This window comes from Triplophysa dalaica, chromosome 22, assembly GCF_015846415.1.
Source record: "Triplophysa dalaica isolate WHDGS20190420 chromosome 22, ASM1584641v1, whole genome shotgun sequence".
Taxonomy (NCBI): Eukaryota; Metazoa; Chordata; class Actinopteri; order Cypriniformes; family Nemacheilidae; genus Triplophysa; species Triplophysa dalaica.
The window spans coordinates 9,428,725-9,454,000 of NC_079563.1; the positions used below are offsets into that span (position 1 = coordinate 9,428,725).

A 25,276-nucleotide genomic window follows, 5' to 3' on the forward strand; every position below is an offset into this window, starting at 1 on the left:
ATTCGTCCGATTGAGATAAAGGCTTTCCGACAAGCCCTGATTTCATTAACCTGCCATGATGGCTGCCAAAATCCTTCGCAAGCACCACTGCAAGAGCGCAGGGCTGCTGTTCAAATATTTAAGTTTACCTCCTGCTCAGAAAATGTGGAAATTGGCAGTGCTTTAATTTTCATCCAATGGTGAAGTCTTATTTGATTTCAGCTTTTACGATCCGCTCTATAGCAACGGGCACAATATGAATCCAATTTGGAAGATTGTTTCAACGCTTCATACCTAGAGCAATGTTTAAATGTCTAGCAATTTTTAGTCTTCAGTAATAAAATATGAGGAGCTCTAATAGTTTATCTTAATCCGTACTGTGTGAAACGCAGAATGGAATTCCATGGATTCAGTCATTAGTATGAATGATTGCAGACTCACACCGGGAGCTGTCAGGATGGGAGATGTAAGGGTGTACGTGTGAGAGAGATGGAGACATTATAAAGAAGGAGGTTCAAAGTCAGTCTGTACCGCGAGAGACAGACAGCTACTTCACAATATGTGAGATCAGGAATGTAGCAGAAACTTGAACCTACAAGTCACGAAAACTTAAACTTGTTTCTTTAGCGTGAGTGGTTTTTGCTTCTAAACGCTCTTAAATAGAAGGGTAAACCAAGATCTGAAGTATAGATGAAGAATGGAAGTACCCTGTTTGTATAATTTGCTGTTAGTGACCAATAATAGAATCTTAAATGTAAGCTAATTTTGTCAGATGGTTCGCATCTGTTGCTATGCAAGACCTTTAAGACAATTAGATTTAATGGTTTATTCCCTTTGAGACCACTAGGTGGCAATAAAACATGCTGTAGAGAATTAAAATAAGTTTTCCATGGAAATATGACAAAACGGGGCCAAGTGAAGATGATGTCATGAACAAAATGAAGCCATTAATCAGCACATACACAAAATAAATATTTTAATAACACGAACAGTATCAAAATATTTCATCTCAAGATTTTAGGGGCAGAGTAAATTGCAGTTTTTGTATAATGTTACATACAGGGCTAGAAGCTCCTGAGTCATTTGGAGTATCACTTGCATGTGTAGCTATCTTGATTGAAAAGTCAACCCATGTTTTGGCTACTACTGGATATTAACTTTACCAGCTATCATTGACTTCAAACATCAGTGCACATCAGAAACTGTTTTTGCCTGGTAAAGTATGGTGCTAGAAACACCAAAGTCATGGATTTAGTTCCCAGAAAATGCGCATGCTTATAAACATACAGCTTTATTGCAATGCGAGTTGTCTTGGGTAACAGTCTTTGCCAAATTTATGTGTAATACCTTTTTATAGATTGGTCCATAAAGAATACACAAAATGTATGCCGAGTGAAAATCTTACGAACACTTAACAAATTAGCAAAAATATTCCATTTAAATTTGTGGCCAGATTCACTGCTGTCCATATAAATATTGTTTCTTATATTTTATTCAGTATTTCACTGATGTCTGAAACCGTCAGCTCTTATGAATATAATGGACCATAAATAAAGGTCCTTGTAAAACAGATGTGATTGGCAAAGACAGGTATAGTAAGTCTAGAGGTAGCAAACCACAAACCCAACCTTAAAGTGATGAAATTCTTACAATGAATCATCCTGATGTCTTTCAGAACTTCTATGACTTTCTTTCGCAGAACACAATAGAAGATATGTTGGTAACAAAACAACATTGAGCCCAATTGACTTAAATTGTATGGACACAAAACAATGGAGACATTTCTCAAAATATAGTCTCTTGTGTTCTACAGATAAGTGTAAAAGATTTTGAAAGACACGAGGGTGAATAAATGACAGATATTTTTCTTTTTACAGGATCTCTTTAACTAAAGTTTCACTGGGAGTATCTTGACAAATACGTTCTGATGGACTCTGATTAGGCCCAAACCGGACGTATTGATAAGCACACAAAGCAGATCCTTTAATGTTTTTACGTGAACCTCTCAGGTCTCAGCTGATGTGTCGAGTACGAACTTTCCATCTTCTAGGTTTTGCCACAAATGGATTGCAAACATGTGCTGTTTAACTTAACACACTTTGAACTTTCAGTTGCTCATTGTCACGACGAGACAAACCTAAATCTGTGGCACTGCACATTTGCGAGGAATATATATGCCTCAAGTGCTTGGTCCCCTTGTTGTCAGGGTTTAGATTCTGGACGCTTGCCCAGAAGTCTTTGGTTATGCTTGCGTGATTACACAGGGTTTATTTAACCTCATCCTTTGACTTTTATAGGAGGTTGGTCCGAAGTCTAACCTATGTGTCTTTTAAACAAGAGTTTCTGTAGATATTTGCACACAGCAGGAGTCTGTTGGATGTGTTGCATTATGGGAGTGGCTGAGGAGAGGTGGAGGCCTGGTGGACTCTTTTGCTCCTCTTGTTGACGGTGGTAAAGCTACACGGCTGCAGGTCGGGCTGCTCTCCTGGTGGGAAGCGTTTCATGAAGTGCACATCTCTCTGATTGGGTAATGTGTTTGGTCCCCGGCGTGGACGACCCCTTTTGGTGAAGCCTACGTACCAGCCAACGTAGCGCGCTGACATCCAAGCAGTGTAGTTGTTCTCCAGCATTATTTCAATGAAGACACAGCCTCCATTTGCAGTACTGGCTTTCTGAAATGGAAAAACAAAGTTAGTGATGGAATAAGGTGTGGATGAATCGAGATCAATGGCACAAGAAAATATTAATAGCCAGATTATTTTTCTTTCCTATAATCGTTTACTTCAATTTTGATCTCAGGGGAACTATTTGATAGGTAAGCTTTTTATTTTCAAAAGCAGCCTGACATAAAGACAAACACAATACTTGGGCATGGGGCAATCACTCTGATAGTAAAAACATTTTTGGAGTTTGCCATATTACTGTACTTTGGTAGGCGCTTCCTTGCATTATGGCTTATTTGTCATATTAGCAACTGTCAAAGTGGTTTATTTTAAACAGGTGATCTTCAGTTTCTTTATCACATCAATATTATTAAAAAGAAAAGTTCACCCGTAAAATGAAAATTTTGTCATCATTTAATCACCCTCAAGTTGTTTTAAATCTGTGTATTTTAAAATAATAATTTTTAGTTTCGCTGAACACAGAAAGATATTTGAAAGAATGTTTGTATCCAAACAGTTCTGGGGCACCATTGACTTCTATACTATTTAAATCCATTGGCAGTCAATGGTGCCCCAGAACTGTTTGGTTTTCCACATTCTTCAATATATCTTCTTTTGTGTTCGACACAACAAATAAATGTATACAGACTTGGTACAACTTGAGGGTGAGTAAATGCTGACAGAATTTTCATTTTTGAGTGAACTGTCCCTTTAAGCTACAATATTTTGAAGTAGCTCACCTTCCCCAAAAGCTTTCCCTTTCGGTTCATGCACAGATAATAGTTTTTCTCCTTCCCTCGTATCCTCACTTGACTCCCAAAGGTGTCGGCCTCCACCACGAGCTGAGCTTGTGAAGAAACACACCGCATACAGACAGCCCGTAACTTAAATGATCAAATAAAGTGTACAACTTCCTGTGATTACCTCTCTGCTATACTGTCTAGTATTTATTTAGAGAGACTAACATCTTAATCTATAGTTCCTTTTCTATTCTTTGATTAATTGATGTATTACAGTTGATTAACTGTCAGAAATCTAAAGTGTGTTGTTTTTCAATTTTTTGCACAAACATGCAAACTTACCATATTTGTCTCCATCCTCTCCCATAGCTGTAATTTTCTTCCCGAGCACCTGGACATGTTTTCCACTGGTCCGGCTGTATAGTTGATAAACTCTGTGGTGCTTCCGGCTCAGACCGTCCCGCACGCCTGTCTGGTTCTCCACGTGCACTCCAAAGTTAACATTTTCCACTGCTAACACCTGGATAAACAGGAGCCGGTCAGACACAATTCACATTTATTGATATTCAAACTTTTTTTTTGTATGATTTTATTATTTGCATACTGTATGAACCTGTAATGGGCTGTACAGCAGTAATAGGGCCTGGAAGCATCTGGTCAAAGAGAAATAGAAGAGACATATGTGACATATTAACTACAAAATAAAGAAATGACAGCAATCTGTACAGTAGGCTAAGCAGAGGACATCAAGAATAAAAAAGAAACCACAATCATGATCGTGCAGGCTGTTATCTAGGGAAGGCGATGTGTAATTGTGAGAAACACAGCATCTGCTGAATTTATCGTCTGACACGGAGATGGGAAATACAACAAATGCTCATAGCCAAAAGATGAGCACATGCACGTGTCTGTCATCATCTGAAGGAAAAGACGCACTTTACGTTTCTTGACATTTATGCCAAATGATCTCGCAAGTTTCACTTACAGCACGACTGCCGATGAAAGGTTGGACTGCATCGCTCCAGCGTCACCCCGGACAGTGAGAGGTTTGCGCCGGCTTGAGGCGATCGTTTCAAAAACTGGAGCCAAAACCGGACACAGACCCGGGTGAGCATCTGAGCGCGTATTGGAGGATCGTTCAGAGAAAGTCTTCTCGAAAGCAAACCCGTTTAGACGTCCACGAATCCAAAGTATCGGAGCACGACAGGTGAAAAACAGGTCATCGCACTGCAGTGTGACCCCATGTCACACTGACAATAGACGGCTATTAAAAAGCTTCCAAGTGTCTCTTTGAAATATCCAAAATGCGCTGCGGTTTATCATAAAGAGCGCAATGTAGAAAACGCGCAAATCAGAGGACCTCCCGGCTTTAAAGAAGTGTTTGATAGATTTTCTCCCTTTCAAGCTTCTTTTGTTTAGCTGTGGGCTGGAAAGGACCCCTCTCTCGCCACAGGACAGTGCGTTTGCTGAATGAGAAGGAAGCGCTGCTGAAGTGGAACGGAGATGGGCGGGGTGCGCGCAGGGGCAGGGATGATGGGACGATGGGTCGAGCTCACTTATCATCACCAAGGTGGGGCGATTGAGAAGCGGATACAACCTCAGCGCGAGTGAATTAAAACTTTTTATTTTCTATAAAAGTGCGCTTTTAAGAAGCTAACATAAATAAAATCGAATGTCAAAAGGGTTGTAAGACGTCTCACTAGCTTTTACGCGAGAAAACCTGTTAAGGTCAATGAGTAATGATAGGGCATATTTGAACATGTCAAAATAGAAGAGAGGGCGTGAGAGAGGTATGTAAGCAGCGAGTCATTCCAAAACGAACATTTCACAGGGATTTCAGAAACACCGCCCGTTTCCCCCCTCCTCTGACCACGACAGAACCGCAGACACCCGGGTCAGCCAACAAGCGCCTCCACCCCCCTTTCTCGCCCCAGCACCCCTGTGCCCCATCCAGCAGGAGCATTAGTGAAGGAGAGAGACAGAGCGAGATGTAAATTAGTGGGTAGCTAGACAGGTCATGGCCCGCTTGGCACATCCCAACATCCTAAATGGGCCATGTCACATTGCCAAAACACGGCACCCGAAATCTCCTCACCTTAAAGATCATGTAAGTTCCAGATACAACAAACATTTGTTTTTCTAATCGTTGTTATAGTTCTGCTGGAGAGACGGCGCTGAACAATTAGGGGGTCATAATGATCTGATATTCACTCGGATGTGTGGAAAGCTATATTAGATCGAATAAGGAACGGCTCCCATTTTCTCTACCACACTCAGTTCTTACCAATACACCAGAGTGATTGGATAACCTTTTGTACCAGCATTTTCTCTGCTCTTTGTCTTTCAGTGTCTGCGCCGGCCAGACCCTCCACCCAGCTAGAATTTTTTAGATGAAACGCAGAGATGTTGAAGATCAACAAAACCGATCTTCGTGTGAGAGATATCAAACATACTTTCTCGCGATCCTCTTCAAAGTGTTCTCTGAATTTCAAAGCGCTCCGTTTTTTTATCAATGTGATTTCTCGGATACCAAAGGGCTTTTATGAATATCAATATTTGAAATCAAAGGCTTAGTCAGAGCACTGCCTGAATGCTATGAATGTGTGCACGGTCCAGAACCGAGCGTAGTTTATCCGTTCTCTCAATGGAGTTGGTCTCCCCCCCTTCAAATCTCACCCCTTCCAAGACACCCCCCCTTCATTTCTCAGCCTGACACGTCCAATTCTACCAGATTCAGACAAAATAGGAGTTTCTCCTTATGTTTGTCTCCCAACGTCTCGTTCGTTCTCTTCCTTTTGGCTCATCTTCCATCTTTCCAGACATCGAGGGAGTTGAGGCTTCTAATATAAGACAGGTCCCTACCACAACAAAGGAGTCAAGTTTGAATAAACACTTTCTCTCCTTTTTTCGGCCTGTCTGTACCCCACTCCCATTTTTCCTTCTCTGTGTTATTTCTCTTTTGGCCCGTGGTGAAGTATGAGCACTTGTTATGCGTTCTCCATGGTAGCCTTTCTTCTGGAATAGATTAGCAGGGCAGGGAGGAAGGGGAAACAGCGGTGGAGTGAAGCCGACGGAGGGGGACGAAGGTGTAAAAGGGAGTGAAGTGTGAAAAGAGGGTCTGAAAAAAAACACGAACAGAGTGATGGAAAAAAGGAAGTGGGAAGCTTAATAATGAAGGGAAAAGGAGGATTGAGGAATGACAAAGAAGGTCACTGTAGGTAACAGAATACACACTGTTTGGCTCACGTTTGCGTTCATTTGGCAACATTCGAGCTATACATTTTATGCATTCTCTGGGAATTAAACCCTGGCATTGGTAGCGCAATAGGAAAAGTAACCTTGTTTTTTTCTTATTCATGCTTTTGAAATTAAGGTTCGATGAGTTTCATCACACTGATGACTGCGCCTTCAAAACATCCTCCAAATATCAGCCGTTCGTAACTTTCACAAGCCCTGTATGCCCTTTGCAATCTCTGGTCTCTTTCCTCATTCTACAGCTTATTAACCCACATTGGTCACTTCCCACTCGCATTTGCAATGTATAACATCACAAGTTGTCATCACTCCATAACCTCCAATCCATCTGCTTTGAGCTGGCTGGGGTAAAACCACAGATCTCCTCTCGCTCTACGTTGGCGAGAGCGTATGACCACAGCCACTGAACCGAAAGTACGTAAATGCACATTCTCTCTGCATAGTGGGGACAAATTTGTTTCAGTGTGCCAACCACAGATCTCTTCTAACCCCTCTGCATCTTTATGCGTGCACACAATAGTGGTTTTGATCCGTGTTTTGAAAGTTATCAATTAGTTTTGCCGCTAGGCATACAGAAACCATTCCAATCTCATAGATATTCTTGGCACTGAAAAATGAAATTAGTCCTGCCTAGAACAACTTGCTAAATCCAGGTCTGACTATTTCTGCATGGCATAAGTAGCCAGAGGTAAAGGAATGTGTCCGTGTTTGAATTGCTAATAGGTAGAACTGTTCCTTTGAGCTTTGTGGAAAAAGAGTGTTTAACATTCAGGCAGGGCCGTCCACACAGACTGCCCGAATTCCTCAAATCTGTCAACCGTCCCGGCCAGCTGTCAGTCACCTCTAATTTTGCTACAATATAATTGACCTTACGACTGCTTGGCAAATTCACACAAGTATACACTGAAGACAAAAATCCGGTCTTGTGAGGGGCAGTTTTTGTAGTTTTCCGATTTTGGAACGTTGGGTTGCATTATCGTCAAATTTTGCAAGAGCTGCGAGGCTGCCAGGTGCCTCAGCAAACATGCTATTCTTACTGGGCCCATCTGTGTATTTCAAAGAGCGGATGTTTTAACCCAGCACAGTTTAAAAGAATAGGTCACTTGAAAAGGAAAATTCTGTCATCATTTACTCACCCTCTTGTCATTTCAAACCTGTGTTCCTTACACAAAACCACTGCAAGTCGTTGTTCGGTTAAATAACTTTTTTTAAATATCTTCTTTTGTTTTCTGCATACAAAGGTTTTAAAAGACCAGGGGGTAGGTAAATAATGCCAATAATTTAAATTTTTGGTATCCTTTTAAGATGCGTTTTGAGCCTTGACTCAAGAAATTCAGTTGATGGCGAGAACACAAGGACACACACACAATAAAAACAGGTGCATTTCATTTTCGAAGAACATTTTACTCTTGCAAACAAGCATCTTAAGCTGAACATTTATTTGAAGTTTTCTATACCAAACTCTCACCAAGCTCTCCAAACAATGAGAAAAGAGATACATTTCGTAAGGTGCTGGGAAACCAAAATCACACCTTCTGACACTCAACGCAAGACACGTTGATTTGATTACAATGGTGTTAGCTGTTTACACAATCAGACATCAACACGCTATTCTCTCCTCGTAGAAGTTTACTACATAGCAACATAGTTACCTGGACAGAGGAAAACAAGTCTGCGTGGAACATTTTATACGAAACAGCTTTCATGTTTGCCATAAAGAATGCGTTTGAATCTGGTATGATTTTAAAGTTCTTGTGGTGTATTCAGGTAGAACCGTTGCGAAAAGGTTAGCGAAAGAAATACAGCTCATTTGACAGATGTTGGGAGGACATACGCTTATTCACACACACGGTGAACCTCATCAAGGTCAAACCCTAATGCACCTCGTGTGCATTTGTCAGTCTGTGGTATTTATAATATGCGGTTGCTCATAGACACGTTGGATCCTATTGTTGTCAGTTCCTACACCGTTGTCCTCCACCGCATTTCATGTAGATTTAGTGCTCGGAGTGAAACTATTTTGAAACTGTTAATGATGTTCTGAGAGAAACTATGTTGTGGAAAAATCAGCAGATGTGCGATGAAAGCGAGCTTTCTGGGAACACCAGGTATGTGTTATTCTGATTTACAATAGCTGAGAAAATGGGTTCCTGTTGCTTAACTGGTAGAACGTGGTGCTTACGATGCCAAAGTCATGGGTTCGATTCTCAGAGAACATTTTAACGGATTAACTGTAGTTCACCTCGAATGCACCACAGGTCGGTAAATGAGTAAATCGAAACAGATCCACAAAAACATCCAGTCATTAGAGGATTAGAGAATCCACACGGTTTAATCTGTAATGAAGTAGAAAATCTGGATTGTGGATCCATTTCTGATATTAAATGCACTCATATGTAATTAAAAAACATTGACCTTGAGAGAGTAAATCAAATGGGAAGGGCATTTTTTACCTTGATACAGGAACAGGTTCCTTCACTGTTTATGTAAATTCCAGGTCCTGGTAGTGGTTACAACTGCATGATAGTCATTTAGCACTAAAGCATTTTTCAGAACGAAATTTGATTTAGATGTATTACATGTGGCTGATTGCCATGTCCCTCATCTGTTTTCACTTATGCTGAGAAAGTTTCACTCCAGAGCATTGCTGCTGCCCCCCTTTGGGCACATTAAGAACTTTTTGGAAAGTATGTACCAAATGTTTCCATGTTTTGTTGTTGTTAACATGAATATGATCTACTTTCAAGGGCTTTCTTAAAAGCCTACTCACTGCTTTTTTATTTTTACTGTCACTTTGTTCATCCTGTCTGGTTGCTGTTTTGATTTGCAACTGTTTTGATGACATTGCAAATGGTCGGTTCATCGTAGATTCAAAATGTGGTTGAGCACCTGCTCAGAGCATCATCGTGTAACATAAACAGTGTGGCTTCTGGATGGGCTAGTGAAGGTATGACAGGTTTTCTCAGTCTCTCCATAAATATCCGTCTCTTCTGTGGGAATTCTTCAGTTGACACAGCTGAGGAGCAGGTGTTATTCAATCTGCTCCTGTCTTAACTTCATATTCTCCCACGTCCCCAATTCTCTTCACTATCTTCTGTAGTGCTGTCTGTTCAGCTGCTTTTTAAATGTATTGTCATTTTCTTCATCTTTGTTCTTTATTGTTGTGGTTTTCTCCCCCCTACATTCTCCACCCATTAGAAAACAAATAGACGTGGCTCTACCACCCTTTTACAATGATGCATGTCTTGAATTGTACATCTGTATCTTGACGTGTGTATGTTTGAGGGTGGGAGCATCTGTTTATGTGTGTGCGGTGAGGGCATTGCCCACATTCCTATGGCATTCCTGATATTCTCTGCCTGTGGCACTCTGCCCCATCTCCAAACTATGTGTGTGTGTGTGTGTGTGTGCGTCCCTGAGAGAAAGAAAGAGAGAGAGAGAGAGAGAGAGAGAGAGAGAGAGAGAGGTGATGTGTAAATAATAATGTACACTTTATTATACTGACTGGTTGGTAAAACCCTCAGGGACGAATGGGGGTAATTGGCAGAAGACTTTGCCTCCCCCCCGTGGCGATCCACGAAGGTGCAATTAGTTGCCTACATCTGGGTCAATGACATGCTCTAAATTTGCCTGTTTATGTATTATTAATTGAAAGCACATATTTTTTAACGTGCTAAAAGTTCATTTAAAATGTTAAAATTATATCGTTATTTGTCATTCTTTCATCTGCAGTCAGGCCCATTTCAAATATGTTATAGTTTATGCATTCATTTATTTTTATAGACTGCGACTTTTAAAATAACAAGTTACTAACAATAAGACTGTATAATACGTATTATATAATACATTATAATAGTATCTCTTATTATCATCAATAGATGATAATATATTACATTTAATTATAAACACACTATAAATAATAATTTGTGTTATGTTCAAATTAAATTGCCCTTCTAGCTTTTAAAGTTACAGACTATATTTATAACAGTGGCCTGGTTGTGTATGTAGCCTAATGCTGTTGTAGGTCAATCCGCATTTATGGAGTTCACCGAAGGCTAATGGAGGCTACAGACTAATTTAAAATCGTTAAACCACTCTGGTAAAATCAATTCAGAGACAGAAAGAAAATGAGCTTTTAATTAAGCCTATGGTGCGAGTCCAAAGTTTGAACTTCCACGTGACTCTCTAAAATCAGTGGGGGGCTTTTCATTTTTTTTTACAAATCAATTTTTAGGCTATTTATTAGTATCTCTTTTTTCACATTTTGAATTTGCATGATTTGGCGATTGACACTTTTACGTTACATTTATTTAGCCGTTAAACTAAAATAAAGGGAAGGAACATCTGTGTCCTCTTTTTGGTCATTAAGAGGAGCAAATGTGTTTGTTCAGTGGGTCGATTTAAGGTTCTTTATTTCCGACTCGGCTATATGCCATTTAGTATGCACTTAAGGTAATGGAGAGCAGGAGAATATCATGGGAACTGCGAGTATTTTGCTGCTCAACCAATTGGTAGCGGCAGGATTATACCCCCCAAAACCTTTTAATACCACTGTTCGCTAACGATCGGACCCACGGCCCTGTAATCCCCACTACATTAATTAAAAAAGAGCACGAGGTCTTGGAAGGTCGTGCCATCTGCTGTATAGTTCCATTTCACGGATTGTGTTTGGTGCTTATTTAAATCACAGAGATTCTTTACTTGTGTTAAAAAGATAGAAGTGACAGAGAAGGAGGAAACCAATTATTTTTAACTGGTTGTACTCAGCTTCATTGTCAAGAATTGTCCTTATTTTTTCCAAATGCTGTTTATTAATACACAGTTATTTGATTATTAAAGTTACTCTCTTAAAAATAAAGGTGATCCAGAGGTTCTACACAGTGATGCTAAATAACCGTTTTTGGTTCCCCAAACAACCTTTTCTTACAAAGAACCTTTTGTGAAATAATTTGTATATTCTTCGGATGTTAAGCTATTGTTTATGAAACCATGCAGCCAAATAAATCTTAGTTGGTCTAGCACCTTTATTTTTAAGAATGTAATTATCATAACCTTAACGTATCTATTAAACTTTACATTTCATCTTATCACTTTAAACTTATAGAAGGTTGTTGTTGTAATAATTTGTGCTCACCTTTTATTTTTATGCTTGCAAAACCGGGTGACCTTTTTCCTCAATTTAGACAGTTTTATTTGTGTAGCACTGTTATCAATTGTTTGTGATAATAAAATCGAGTATTTAATGTGGATTATACGACTTTTGTATATTTCAATCCCAAGAGAGGGACTCCCATACCCATACACCCGCTCATTCTCCCTCACCTAAACGCATTCACTGTGCGCACGTGCCATTGGCGAAAGGCGTGCGTTCTGATGATAAAGTAAGAGGTTCAGGGACTTGACACCGCACTGTCTATAGCACGCTCGTTCTTAGATTGCAATGTTATTGGGCATTCACTTTTGCAACTTTAGTTACTAGCCTTTCTATCTATAGCTTAAGCTTCGTGATTATGAGGGCTAAATTTGAAGGCGCACATTAAAAAGGACACTTTTAATGGGGCTGTGGATATTGACATGGCAGGTGTCCTGCCTGGCACTTATGGCATGTGTGGTGGATGTTGTTTTGGCACAGATTCGTTACATGATTCCCGAAGAACTGGAACACGGGTCCTTTGTTGGAAATATAGCGGAGGATCTTGGACTGGACACCAACAAACTCTCTGTCCGCAGATTTCGAATAGTCTCTGGTGCGAAAGAGCAATACTTGGAGGTAAATTTAGAAAACGGCGTTTTGTTTGTGAACGAGAGAATCGACCGAGAAGAATTGTGCGAACAAAATCCATACTGCTCATTTCATCTCCAGATTGTTATTGAAAATCCATTAGAATTATACAGGGTAGAAGTTGAAATATTGGATGTCAATGACAACAGTCCTGTTTTTCAGTGGAGTGAATTTAATTTGGATATATCAGAATCTGCCGTTCCTGGATCCCGTTTCCCAATGGAAAGCGCGCAGGACTGGGACGTCGGTGACAACTCTCTCCGCTCGTATTTGCTGAGCGTAAACGAACACTTTATCCTAGACGTGCAGACGCGCAGCGACGGCAGCAAATTCGCCGAGCTGATTCTCCAGTCCCCGTTAGACCGGGAGCAGCAAAAGACTCATCTCATGGTTCTAACAGCTGTGGACGGGGGCGCACCAGAGAGGTCGGGGACTGCGCAAATAAATGTAACGGTCCTGGATGCAAATGACAACGCGCCAGTGTTCGATCAGAACTTTTACAAAGTGAAACTGGCTGAAAACGCACCACGAGGAATGGTTATCATACAACTAAATGCTACCGATCTCGATGAAGGACCCAATGGAGAGATCGTGTACTCTTTTAGTGGACACGCACCAACGAGAGTGCGTGAGCTGTTCTCTGTGGATCCCCGCACTGGAGACATAAAGGTGAAAGGATTTATAGATTATGAAAAGGCACGAATGCATGAAATATACGTACAAGCTAAAGACAGGGGGCCGTCTGCAGTTGCGGTACACTGTAAAGTTATGGTTAATATCGTAGACCTCAACGACAATCTTCCTGAGGTGATCCTTACATCGGTGTCCACACCTGTCCAAGAGGACGCACCCCCTGGCACAGTGATCGCAGTTATTAGCGTTATGGATAAGGATTCTGGGGAGAATGGAAACGTGGACTGTGAAATTCCTCATCACGTTCCTTTTCAGCTACACTCTTCCTTTAAAAACTACTACACATTGGTAACGTGGGATTTTCTAGACAGAGAGACTATCTCGGAGTACAACATCACTCTCACGGCCCGTGATATGGGATCGCCGCCTCTTTTCACTAGAAAAACCATTCTGGTGCAGGTGTCTGATATCAACGATAACGCACCACGATTTAAGCAGCCCTCCTACACTGTCTACCTGACAGAAAACAACGCGCCGGGTGCCTCAATTTGCACCATCACAGCACAAGACGCTGACGCGGATCAGAATTCGTATCTGTCATATTCTATTTTGGAAAATGACATCCACGGAATGCCAGTCTCCACATACGTGTCCATCAATTCAGATAATGGGAACATTTACGCATTGCGCTCTTTCGATCACGAGCACCTCCGAAACTTTCACATCGTGGTTCAAGCAGAAGATGCTGGCTTTCCGCCTCTGCGCACGAACGTGACTGTAAACGTGTTTGTTTTGGACCAGAATGACAACCCGCCATTAGTTGTTGCCCCGGTGCCTGAGAATGACACAGCTGCGGTAGTAATTGTCCCCAGATATATCGATGCTGGATACCTAGTGGCTAAAATCACCGCCATGGACGCAGACGCGGGGCAAAACTCACGTCTTTTTTATGAGGTCCTCCAAGCAACAGATCCCAGTTTATTCAGTGTTGCCCTGTTCACTGGAGAGATCAGGACAATTCGCCGGCTGATGGACAACGACCCCACGAGGCAGAAACTGGTCGTTTTGATCAAGGACAACGGTCAGCCGCCCCTCTCGGCCACGGCCTCAATCATCTTGTCTGTTGTTGACAACGTGCCAGAATCCTTGCCTGGTCTCGGCGACCTCGCACTCAGCCCCCAGTACCGGTCAAACCTCACGCTGTATTTAATAGTGTCTCTGGGCGCAGTTTCATTTACCTTTCTAGTGGCTATTATTGTCCTGGCCACCATAAAAGGATACAGGGACAAAAACTCCGTCCGTGATCACAGTTCGTCTCTCGGGTCATGCTGTGGTTTTGATTCTAAGACCTCTGATAATGATAGCATAAAAAAGTCTAATTTGAATATTCACATATCACCAGGAATTAAGGGATCCACGCACTGCGTGGAAGTCAACGGGAATGATCCAATCGGCCATAACTACTACTATAAAATGTGTTTAACTCCAGAGTCATCGAAGAGTGACTTCATGTTCCTGAAACCATGTAGCCCAACTGGAACAATAGCTTCTCGAAATAACATCAAGGAAGTTGACGACAAAACTCTAACTTGGAGCCCTGCAAGCAACAGTCTCATTACAAAAAATGAGAGGATCTCCCCTAATGAGGTAAATAATTAAGAAATATGCTTCATCAGATATGAGCGAATTAAAGAAAACTAAACAACACATACATAAACAAATACATATTTAAATCCCAAGTATCTAGATCTGTATGCTGGCAAAGATATAAAAACCTTATTTGTCCACTAGATGGAGTCTTCAGGTCAAAGCCACTTTGCTCAGACGAACCTGGGTTATTAAAGTTTAGACATGGAAAATTAGAGCTTGCAAATAACTATATTGTTCGTTTCATCTGGGAAGTCTTTCAAAAATGACTATCATTACAATTATTGTAAAAATGTTGCACCTTAACAATCCTGTAAATAAATCTCAAATGTAGAGTTTTTAAAATGATAAAATAATGAATATGTGTTTTACTATATATTTTCTCATTGGTCTGATCTCAGGTACGCAAGTGCAACGTTGATGTGAATACTGGATTAGTAAAGTGCCACACTGCTTTGTTTAGGGTTACACATGAACAATTCATTTTACTGTATGTATCTCTCATTTGCAAATGAAGTTGATATATTAACATTTATCTTTTTTACAGCTCAAATGGGGAAAAAAAGATTGCACCCTGAACAAAAACCAGCTCAATTATGCGCATAAAAGGTATGAAGTAAAAGTTAGTCTACTTCGCTCTCATTTTCTCTCTCTCGTACACAAACATTTGATGTCCATGTTTTTGTCTAGCCATCCTGCAATAAACACAGGAAGAACACTGCAGCGCAGAATGATTCAAGATCCAGATCACTATGCATATCAATCTGTTTCTCACTACTGGACTTGGGGGAATCACATGCATGGTAAAACATTGCTTCTTTTTTGGCTAAAACTGCAGTACATATGTTAAATCAATCCTCACACATGTTTTAAATGTTCAGAGAGGCCACTAATGCATTTAATAGATCTGAGATGTGAGTTGCACGTGTAACTTTAGATGCACAGTCCCTTTATAGTTTTGTTTTCTTGTTGTCTCTTAAAGCAGATTTTAAGACTTCACCCAAGATTGTAGGTATTCCCAATCGCTCATGGACTCCATGCTACAAGGATTCACTGCAATCACCACTGGATTATCAGCGTAATGTTTACATTCCTGGAACACCATCGACACACTGTCCCCTTAAGGTGGCTAACAATGGTGACCTCGAAGTCTACAACTCGTTCTCAACTTTTGGAAAGAAGAAAAAATTAATGCCAAACAATAACTGCGAAGACAATGCAATAATGGCCAATGATTTTTTCAAATGAATTTTCCACCTTAATTTTTCACCTGTATTTAAATGACAAATTGTGTGTTTAAGAAGTGTATGCTGTTGTTAAATTGTTCAATATGATTTGCCTTTATAAATGCCATTACAAAAATACAACTGAAAAGTACTGAAAGGTAATTTGTATTCTTTTTTATTTTTATTGTGTCAAGCATTTTCAATCTTATGAAAATTTCTGAACGCATTATACAGGTGGTTGCTTTAATTGTAATTTCTCATAAAGGCCATAGTTAACATTTTCCAATCCCATATTCATTCTGTTCCATTAAAGACAAAAATATTTATCAAAGTGGACATTTATTTAACAGGGCTATTGACTCTTCCTTTTTTTTTAAATGCATTAAGTTCGCATGGCGTCTCTGTCCGTGGTGCTGAACTCGCTTCATGTTGAAAGATGTCCAACAATTACAATTTGTCCAAGCCCCTAAGAATAATGCCATGAATGTTTTATTGCAATAATGCGTTAATTTCGACTTGTACAGACACATGACACTTGACTGTAGATGCTGGGTTTAGTAAGGAGTTTCAATTTGTCACAATGCATTACAAAGCCAAAAATGCAATGCAAAAAGACTATTCCTTTATTAAACTATTGTTATAATTTAACATACATTTTTATAAAATATATTTTTGGTTAACTTCTCCGTTCACATGATGTCGCTGCACTGCTACAAGCTACTTTAAAAAGCAGACGAGAAAGGAAATGCAGACACACAAGCCATGCTGTTTGACAGCACCATTGAGAGGAGCGCTGATGTAGCCCAGCTGAGACGATGTTTGTGATATCTGTGGGTGTTATTTTACCAAATCCACGGCACGGCGCTATTGTGATGCTTTTGATCTTAAAAAAAAAATACTCGCTATTCTCGCTTAAAGGTTTATGAAATGTCAGTCAATGTGCTCTTCCGACCTATATTTTTTATATCTTTTGTTACATCTTTTGTCCGAACGTGAGCTTTCGCTTTGACATCTGATTCATTTTGCACCCTGCAATGGAGACGCATTCGAGCGTGCTTTCGAGGAGATGGCACCTCTCTCTTCTCGTCCTCCCAGCGATGTGGACCGTCGCCTTAGCTGTAACAAGATACTCCATCCCCGAAGAAATTCCAGTGGGCTCCGTGGTCGCAAACATCGCCTCCGATCTGGGCCTCGAAGCGAACACCCTCGCTGAGCGAAAGGTAAAGCTGGATCATATTCACAGTAAGAAGTATCTAGAGATAAATAAAGACACAGGAGAACTGTTTATAGCCGAGAAAATCGACAGGGAGTATGTATGCCCCGCCAAGACATCATCATTTTGTTTTCTAAAGATGGATGTTATTATCGAGAGTCCAGTTCGCATCTTTAATATCGAATTGGAAATCATGGACATAAATGACAATGCGCCTCAGTTCAGGAGGGAGAGGATACCGCTTGATATTTCGGAATCAGCGACGCCCGGGGAGAGGTTATCTTTAACGAATGCAGTGGATGCTGATGTGGGAGAAAACTCTATCGAAACCTATTATCTGAGTGAGAGCGACGAGTTTACCATTGAGATTCAATCTGGGAGTGATGGAACTAAATACGTGGACTTGGTACTAAAAGCAAATTTAGATAGAGAAAAGCAAGCTGTGCATACGTTGACGCTCACCGCTGTGGATGGTGGCATACCTGCTCGCTCAGGGACAGCCAGTATTATCATTAAAGTGTTGGACACCAACGATAACGCGCCACAGTTCGATCTGCAAGTTTACTCGGTTGATTTGATCGAAAATGCACCTGCTGGGACACTTATATTGCAGCTGAACGCAACAGATTCGGACGAGGGTACGAACGCAGAAATTACTTACTCCTTTACTTTGTATACGCCTGAGAAAACGCAGGAAAAGTTCTCTCTAGATCCCAACAGCGGAGAAATAAGAGTAAAAGACGTGATTGATTTCGAAGAGGTTAAAAGCTTTGAGATGTATGTGGAAGCCAAAGACAAGGCAGTAAATCCCCAGTCTGGTCAATGTAAAATATTGGTATTCATCACTGATCTAAATGACAACTATCCTGAAATTACAATCAATTCATTTCAAGGTTCAATCAAAGAAAGCGACCCTATAGGAACAGTAATAGCGCTCATCAGTGTCAGTGACAGGGATTCTGGAGATAATGGCAAACTTCTTATCTCAATTCAAAATGCAGAGGCGTTACCTTTTGGGCTGAACAAGTCATCCGAGGACTTTTTTGCTCTGACTGTCACCGAGTCACTAGACCGAGAGAAAATCCCTAAATACAATATCGTACTCCATGTGACGGACAGAGGAACTCCACCCTTGAACGATAATGAAATGATCAGTGTTGAAATTCAAGATGTCAACGATAATGCTCCCGTGTTTTCCCAAACCCACTATACTATTCATTTATTGGAAAACAACGAACCTGGGGCTTTGTTATCTTCTCTCACAGCTCATGACCCAGATCTACATGAAAATCAGTATCTTGTTTACGTCATCATTGAAAAAGAGATCGCCAACACGTCCATATCCATGCTGTTTTCCATCAACCCCGAGAACGGAAACCTCTACGCTCTACGCACGTTTGACTACGAAAGAGAAAAGGAGTTTCTGTTTCACATCGAAGCAAGAGACTCCGGAGTCCCTTCCCTTAGCAGTAACGTCACTGTACACATCATCATTCTGGACCAAAACGACAACACCCCACTTATAGTTTCTCCGTGGCGCCCACAGGGCTCTGTCATTGAAGAAATAATCCCAAGATCAGCTGATAAAGGATCTCTTGTCACCAAGGTGATCGCACTGGACGGCGATTCAATGCAGAACTCCCGTATAACATATCAGTTTCTGCAAATCACGGACACAACGCTGTTCAGCTTGGATCAGTACAATGGTGAGGTTCGGACCACACGCATGTTCAGCTACAGGGACCCCAAACACCAACGGGTGGTCATCATTGCCAAAGACAACGGAGAACCTCCTCGCTCGGCCACAGTGACCATCAAGGTGTCAACGGTGGAACAGATGGTGACACACTTTACAGAAACCACAGAGGTGCCTATAGAATACGATCTGTTCACAGATTTAAACCTGTATTTGTTGATCGGTTTGGGCTCAGTGTTGTTTCTGCTGCTCATCACTATTCTGGTCATCTGTGTGCTAAAATGTCAAGAACCCAAACCTTCGAAAGCAGCTACCCAGGGCAGGAACAGCATCATTAGCCAGAGGAACTCAACCATTGCTGACTCTACTCTTATCTCGAGTGATGCCTATTGGTACAGTCTATTTCTGGCAGAGACTAGAAAAGGAAAGGTGGTGGTACGACAGCCCCTCCCTAATGGTACAGGGTTTATTGTGTCAAGTATTCCAGGAAGTGCTGCTCTTACAGAGACCAGCGCGTCAAGATCCACATTACAGGTACTGTAACACATATTTGGGTTGCTGATGTATTTAGAACTGTAGCCTATTTACACAGAATGCATATGCTGCTGGCCTTACACTTAACCATAAAAATTAAATAAAAACATGACTGAATATCACACTTATGATACCTGTGTGAACTTTTGGGCAATTGACTTTGCACATGTCTGTCACTAAAAACAGAGATAGCAAAACGGAAAAAGTTTGGCACACAACCAGCTGTATAAATACAGATAGGTACGCCATATCACAGATTTCCATAATACAGTTGTCTCACATCAGACGATTCAGACATGAAAACGCTTGAGTGTGCCTATATTTGAATGTAAGTGTGACAGGAAGTGACAGAAGAGAGAATTAAAGGGACAGTTCACCAAAAAAAAATACTTTCCTATTCGTCGACTCTTTTTTTCCCTGAAAAACAAAAAAGAAGATATTTTGAATAATGTTGACATTGAACCCCATTGTACAAAACCACTGAAACATTTCTCAAAATATCTTCTATGTTCCAAAGAATTAAAAAGTTAAATACAGTTTAGTACATAAAGATGAATAGATAATGGCCTGGTTTCATAGACAAGGCTTAGCCTAAGCAAGGACTATGCCTCAGTTAATTTAGGCTATTTAAGTCGCTTTTGATAAAATGCTGTACTGATGTGCATCTTGAAACAAAACAATGGCACTGATATAAGATATGTCAGGGCAAGTTATTTTCAGTTGAGACAGCCCAAAATTAATTTTAGTCTGGGACCAGTCTTAAGGCTTAATTCTCTGTGAAACCGGGGCGATGACATTTAATTTAAAGTGTGAGACAGATGCACTGACATTGAGATGAAAAGGGGTTCGTTTGTTGTTTTACTCATTGAATGCTCCCAGTTTTCTACTCAAAACAGTTTTCGAATTGTGTCAAGGTTCATGGGGACCCCCCTAACCAGCCCTTAAAAAATCACATGATAGTTAAACGCATAAATGTCCTTTAAATGTTGATAAACCATTGAGATCCACATGACGGAGATTGAATTTTTTTTTTATTGCAGTGACTATGGTAGCCTATCAATCTTGCTGTTGATTTTTTTATTTGCATTGTAAAAATTTTATTCACAAAAACAAATTCTTAAGATTTTGCCTGTAGGTTTTGTATTTTTTTTACTGAGATTTAGCTCATTGTAGAACAAGTTATTCAAAATTGATAGTAATATTTTTTACTAATTCCTGTCTTTTTATTTTCCTATATTTATTTTCTTGTTCTTTGAATCTTGTTTTTTATATTATTGCAAAGCAGTGCTATTCCCTTTTTTAGGAATATTAATAAAAACGTCCTTGGAACGAGTGAGAGAGAGGACGCATCAAAGTCAGTAGTGGTTGTCTGTACAGAACTGCAAAACCAGCCCGTAGGCGTATGTAGAATCATATGAGTGTTTTAAACATGATTCATCTCCTGATAATGTAGATAAAGTATATGAAAATAATCCATATGAACCAATGCAGAGTAAGAAAATGAATGTAATTGCTTTTACGAGAAGGCTACCCTTCTGCTTTCGCCCAAAGTCGGAGCTTATGTTTGCAGAATGGGGAATGCGAAAGTTTTCTCTCGGAAAGAAAAATATTCTTGGGGAAACGCAAAAGTTTTGCAAAGTAACGTAATGTCATTGGGGATAGAAAAAGATTTGAAATATTTTCGATCCCTTTCCTATTTTTCCACCATCTGTAGCCTATATCCCTTCAGTGGCTCAGTACCGCGTCTTATCTTTTTTGACAATGTGAAATAACAGTGAACATAAATAAAGACTTGCATATCAAAATGAGTTGCCTAACTTGTAAGTGTGATAGACACATAACCCAAAAGTTAAATTCCGGTTTGAAGCTGGAAGTATTCTGGTGATCTGCGCACTAGTTGATTCTAACTTTTGCTATTTGAAAACTCAAACTACCCCTACCAACCACACGTCTTGTCTCTAAAACCCAACCCTTCACAGATACAGTACCAAAACCAGATGTGCAAAGACATTTACATGCATAAAATGTTCTTATCGGCTTTTTTCTAGCACTAGTGACATTTAATTCTGAATGATCTTATTAATAATAATACAAAATCTTTTTCTACAATTTATGTGCAATTTTCTTTTCCTTTCTTTGGTTTGTTACAGTTTTTTCTTATGGCTTACACACGTTTTCAAAACTATGTCACCTTTTCTCAAAACTCTAAACACAATTCCCAAAAATGAACACACAAAATGCAAAATGCCTCACATCTCCTTCAAAATGTAACACTGCATTCAAAATACCATAAACACATGTCAGAATGAAGCATTTGCATCAAATGGCAAACACTTCTTTCATAATACTGAATAGTTTCGATATACCATGTAAACACTGTTGTTCTTAATTTAAAGCTCTTTGGTCTTTCATGGGTTTATATCTATATTTCAATACAATGTTCAACAGTGAAAGTAATCCGCTGAGAGTGGTAACAAGTACACTGTAAACACAATTGCAATGTACCAATAGAAAATATTTATTAGGCCAAAGATTACTGTTTTATACAGTAGAATTCAACAAAACCATAAACATCTGTAAACAAGCATCTTCGTCCTCCATGATATCTTTGCCTTTCCACTCTGTACAGAATTGAAACACAGTATGTGTTCAGCATAGGAACTTCAAACAACTTACAACACAAACTGTAGTACAGCATGATAACAAACCTCATTCATTCAATGCAGTGCAGTAAATGGATGGTTTAGAATTACAAATGTTTATGCAATACTATGTAGTAATGGGTATTTTTACTGTACATTACTTTATAGCTAAAATAGTCATTAGATAGTTCCACACCTGTTCTCATTTCTGAAAGTTCGAATGATTGACGCCACTGTAAATCGACTCAAGTTGGGCTGGACTCTCATTCCAGCCTCTCTCATGGTCAAACCGTGGTTGATCACATGATCAACAAGTGTTGCCCTAATCTCATCAGAGATTGCTCTCCTTCGTTCTCTTCTTTGCCCTCGCCCTCTTCCTCCTCTTCTTCTTCCTTCTCTTCTCTTCTTTGCCCTTGCCCTCTTCCTCCTCTTCTTCTTCCTTCTCTTCTCTTCTTTGCCCTTGCCCTCTTCCTCCTCTTCTTCTTCCTTCTCTTCCTCCTCTTCCTCCTCTTCTTCTTCCTTCTCTTCCTCCTCTTCCTCCTACTCCTCCTACTCCTCTTGCTCTCTGTCCATTGTTGGCATCCATTGTTCAAAACAGGTAATCTGACCTTCGATCTATTTATAGGCCAATACTACCATAAAGCAGTGATTGGATAGTGATCAGTTAAGCAATTAGTGTTTCCACATGTGAGGAGTGTGTGTGTGACCTCGTGAATAAGTGTAGCATTTTGATTGGTTGTGTTTGGAAAAGGAAAGCAAATCACTTCCTGTTAGATTTTTGTGTTTTAGGTAGAGAATTGTGTGTAGTGTTTTGAAAAAAGTGTATTATGCAATAAACACTGAGTCAAAGGCTGAGAAATAGCTTATGGTTTTGGAGATTTGGTGTGTAGTTTTGCACTTTGAGTGAGAGGTTTCAAAAAGCATGTGACATGAAAAGATTTTGTGTGTAAGCAGTTGGAAAAAACTGTAATCAATCATGTTTTCTATTTGTTGACAGGAATCGAGTAGTGATTTACCCTGATCTGACTGCTGGATTACAGCTGGATCTCTTGCCAGGATCATTATCCATGAGGGGAGATTGATCATCTGTTTTACTCCTTACTTCAAATCCAGACAGTGTCAACAATAAGTTACCACATTGAGCATGACATTGCATGGCTAGGCCAAAAAAGGACCTTTCGACCTATCTTTAAGACCTCTAAATAGTCCTGCACCGAGGACAAAGTAATACTTCCTGATAACTGAACCGATATTCAATGGAAAGAATCTCATTCATTAATTTTGGACTTTTAGATGTTTTTTGTGACATGAAGTGCACAGAATATGCCAAACAAAAAGACTGTATTTCAATGTTCTGGAATTTATGGTATCTTATTTTTACATAGTTGAAACATGCTGAGGAGAAAGCTGTGACTGATGAGCACAATGTAAGAAGTCAGACATTGCCAATACCTCAGTTGGTTTGACAGCTGTGTGGTGCACATTCAGTATATAATGTACATGAATACTTTTTGCTATTAACCAAATTTATTGATTTTGAAAATTCATCTACAGTATTTACATAAGACAGATGTTAAAATAATAATTACATTTTACTGAAAAACATGACACTAATTATTTAGTGCAAATCCATTACTCTGTATTAGAAAAGGAGTTGGGCGCCCTCATCACATTATGGATCTACCTTCTCTTCAGATATGAATGTGAAGCCAGTACGACAATATTATCTTAAATGATCAATGATAATAATAATTATTAAACATTAAGTTATTTTTTGTAAAAGAGTTTACAAGTATACTGTTAACTTGCTATTTAGTATCAGTTTTGGGTTTGTTTACTGGAGTTTTTGAGGTTTTTAATTGTTTTGTACTCTAAAATGAAAAAAGCTTCTTTAATGCTACATCTTATATGAATTAAATGTTGTATGGATTTAATATTACTGGTAAAAAATATTCAAAAATTCATTATATCAATTATTAGAAAGATGGAAATGTGATTTCAAAATGTTTAAAACTCAACTCAACAGTAGAAGTATTGATCACTTGGGAATTGTCTATAAACACAGAATTTAAACGCTAAAAGGGGCGGTTTCCCGGACAGGGCTTAAGCCTAGTCCCAGACTAACTGAAATGTTAGAGGTGTTTTAAACGAAAACCACTTACTCTGGCATATCCTACAATATATCAGTGCGATTGTTTTGTCTCAAGATTCACACCAGTAATGTTTTTTGTAAAGTATGTTTTTTAAAAATCCAAATTTAACTAAGCCCTAGTACTGGTTTAAGATAATACTTGTTTTGGAAACTGCCCCATATATCAAACAAATAAAGTGCTGTGTGCCTTTAGCTGTTTGCTTAAGGGTGGAGAAATAAAGTGTGCCTGTAATTATTGCCTGGAGTGACCTTAATGTTAATATAACTTTGGTCCCTACCTGATGAAGTTACAGAATGAGTCTTAAACTCCCTCCCCACAAATGGTTTCTCATCGTGTGCTTTTTGTTGCCTTATTTGCAAAGCATCCTTATGCAAACAAGTAACCAATGCCTTTGTGTCCCTGTTGGACTATTTGATTTGTCATTTGCTTGTTCAGCAATGTGAATAAAAGCTTTTACAGTATATTTCATGATTTTCAGTTTGTCGGGTAGGGAGTGAGTTTCTGAGGCAAAGCCGGGATATATGATCACATAATGTCAAAACAAACCACAAATTTCCTTTGCAGGACGGCCACAACATCTCCTCACATTTATTGAAGCATACTTTTTCCCCCTTTGAAATACACACACACATGGAGATTTGCATGTGATGCTTTTTCGGCATGTCAAACACGTCACCCGGTCTGTGAAAACCCAAGTCACCAAAGTCACTTTTTGTGGTTTATCGTTTTCTGTAAAAAAATTGTCCTCTAAGTACATTTTTTTAAAATGTTATCTTGATGTCTTCAATATTGACTAAGTAAGGCAATGTCAAAGTGGCAATGACTTAAATCAAAATGAATTTAATGGTGGAAATTAGATTTTGAGACATTAGACTGGTTTTCATAGACAAGGTGACATGTAATATGCTTCAGGTTGCTCGCAAAGTCCAAATGATTTTAACTGTTATTTATAAATTTAGGGACTAACATAAACATGCATTCATAAAATTAACAGTTCCCTTTCTGTGGGTATCTCGACATTGTGTCGATCTGACAGGATGGGATTTGATCTTTAGAACCTATCATCTCAGATTGTACTTTTTAAAAGGCCAATGAAGTTGGCGAATGGCTTGG

At 39.6% G+C, this 25,276-nt stretch overlaps 3 protein-coding genes across 4 annotated transcripts; 2 read left to right on the forward strand and 1 right to left on the reverse strand.

Moving 5' to 3' along the window:
* Positions 1–97: 97 nt before the first annotated feature.
* On the reverse strand, positions 98–4,823 carry fgf18b (fibroblast growth factor 18b). 2 transcript variants are annotated; one of them, XM_056737353.1, is made up of 5 exons: positions 4,368–4,823; positions 3,996–4,035; positions 3,725–3,902; positions 3,383–3,489; positions 98–2,651 (listed from the first exon to the last, which is right to left on the reverse strand). In XM_056737353.1, the coding sequence occupies exons 1-5, from the start codon at positions 4,397–4,399 to the stop codon at positions 2,367–2,369; spliced, it is 642 nt and encodes a 213-aa protein (XP_056593331.1). In that variant the 5' UTR covers positions 4,400–4,823; the 3' UTR covers positions 98–2,366. The 2 variants fall into 2 exon arrangements, with proteins under 2 accessions (XP_056593331.1, XP_056593330.1); XM_056737352.1 differs by having other exon boundaries at positions 3,987–4,035.
* A 3,866-nt stretch (positions 4,824–8,689) lies between these two features.
* Positions 8,690–15,947, forward strand: LOC130411423 (protocadherin beta-15). The gene is made up of 5 exons (XM_056736041.1): positions 8,690–8,745; positions 12,167–14,699; positions 15,247–15,308; positions 15,390–15,502; positions 15,682–15,947. Exons 1-5 carry the CDS (start codon positions 8,690–8,692, stop codon positions 15,945–15,947), a joined length of 3,030 nt encoding a protein of 1,009 aa, XP_056592019.1.
* Positions 15,948–16,614: 667 nt separating this feature from the next.
* LOC130411307 (protocadherin alpha-C2) lies at positions 16,615–24,553 on the forward strand. Its single transcript, XM_056735815.1, has 2 exons — positions 16,615–19,368; positions 23,008–24,553. Exons 1-2 carry the CDS (start codon positions 16,960–16,962, stop codon positions 23,029–23,031), a joined length of 2,433 nt encoding a protein of 810 aa, XP_056591793.1. The 5' UTR covers positions 16,615–16,959; the 3' UTR covers positions 23,032–24,553.
* Positions 24,554–25,276: the final 723 nt, after the last annotated feature.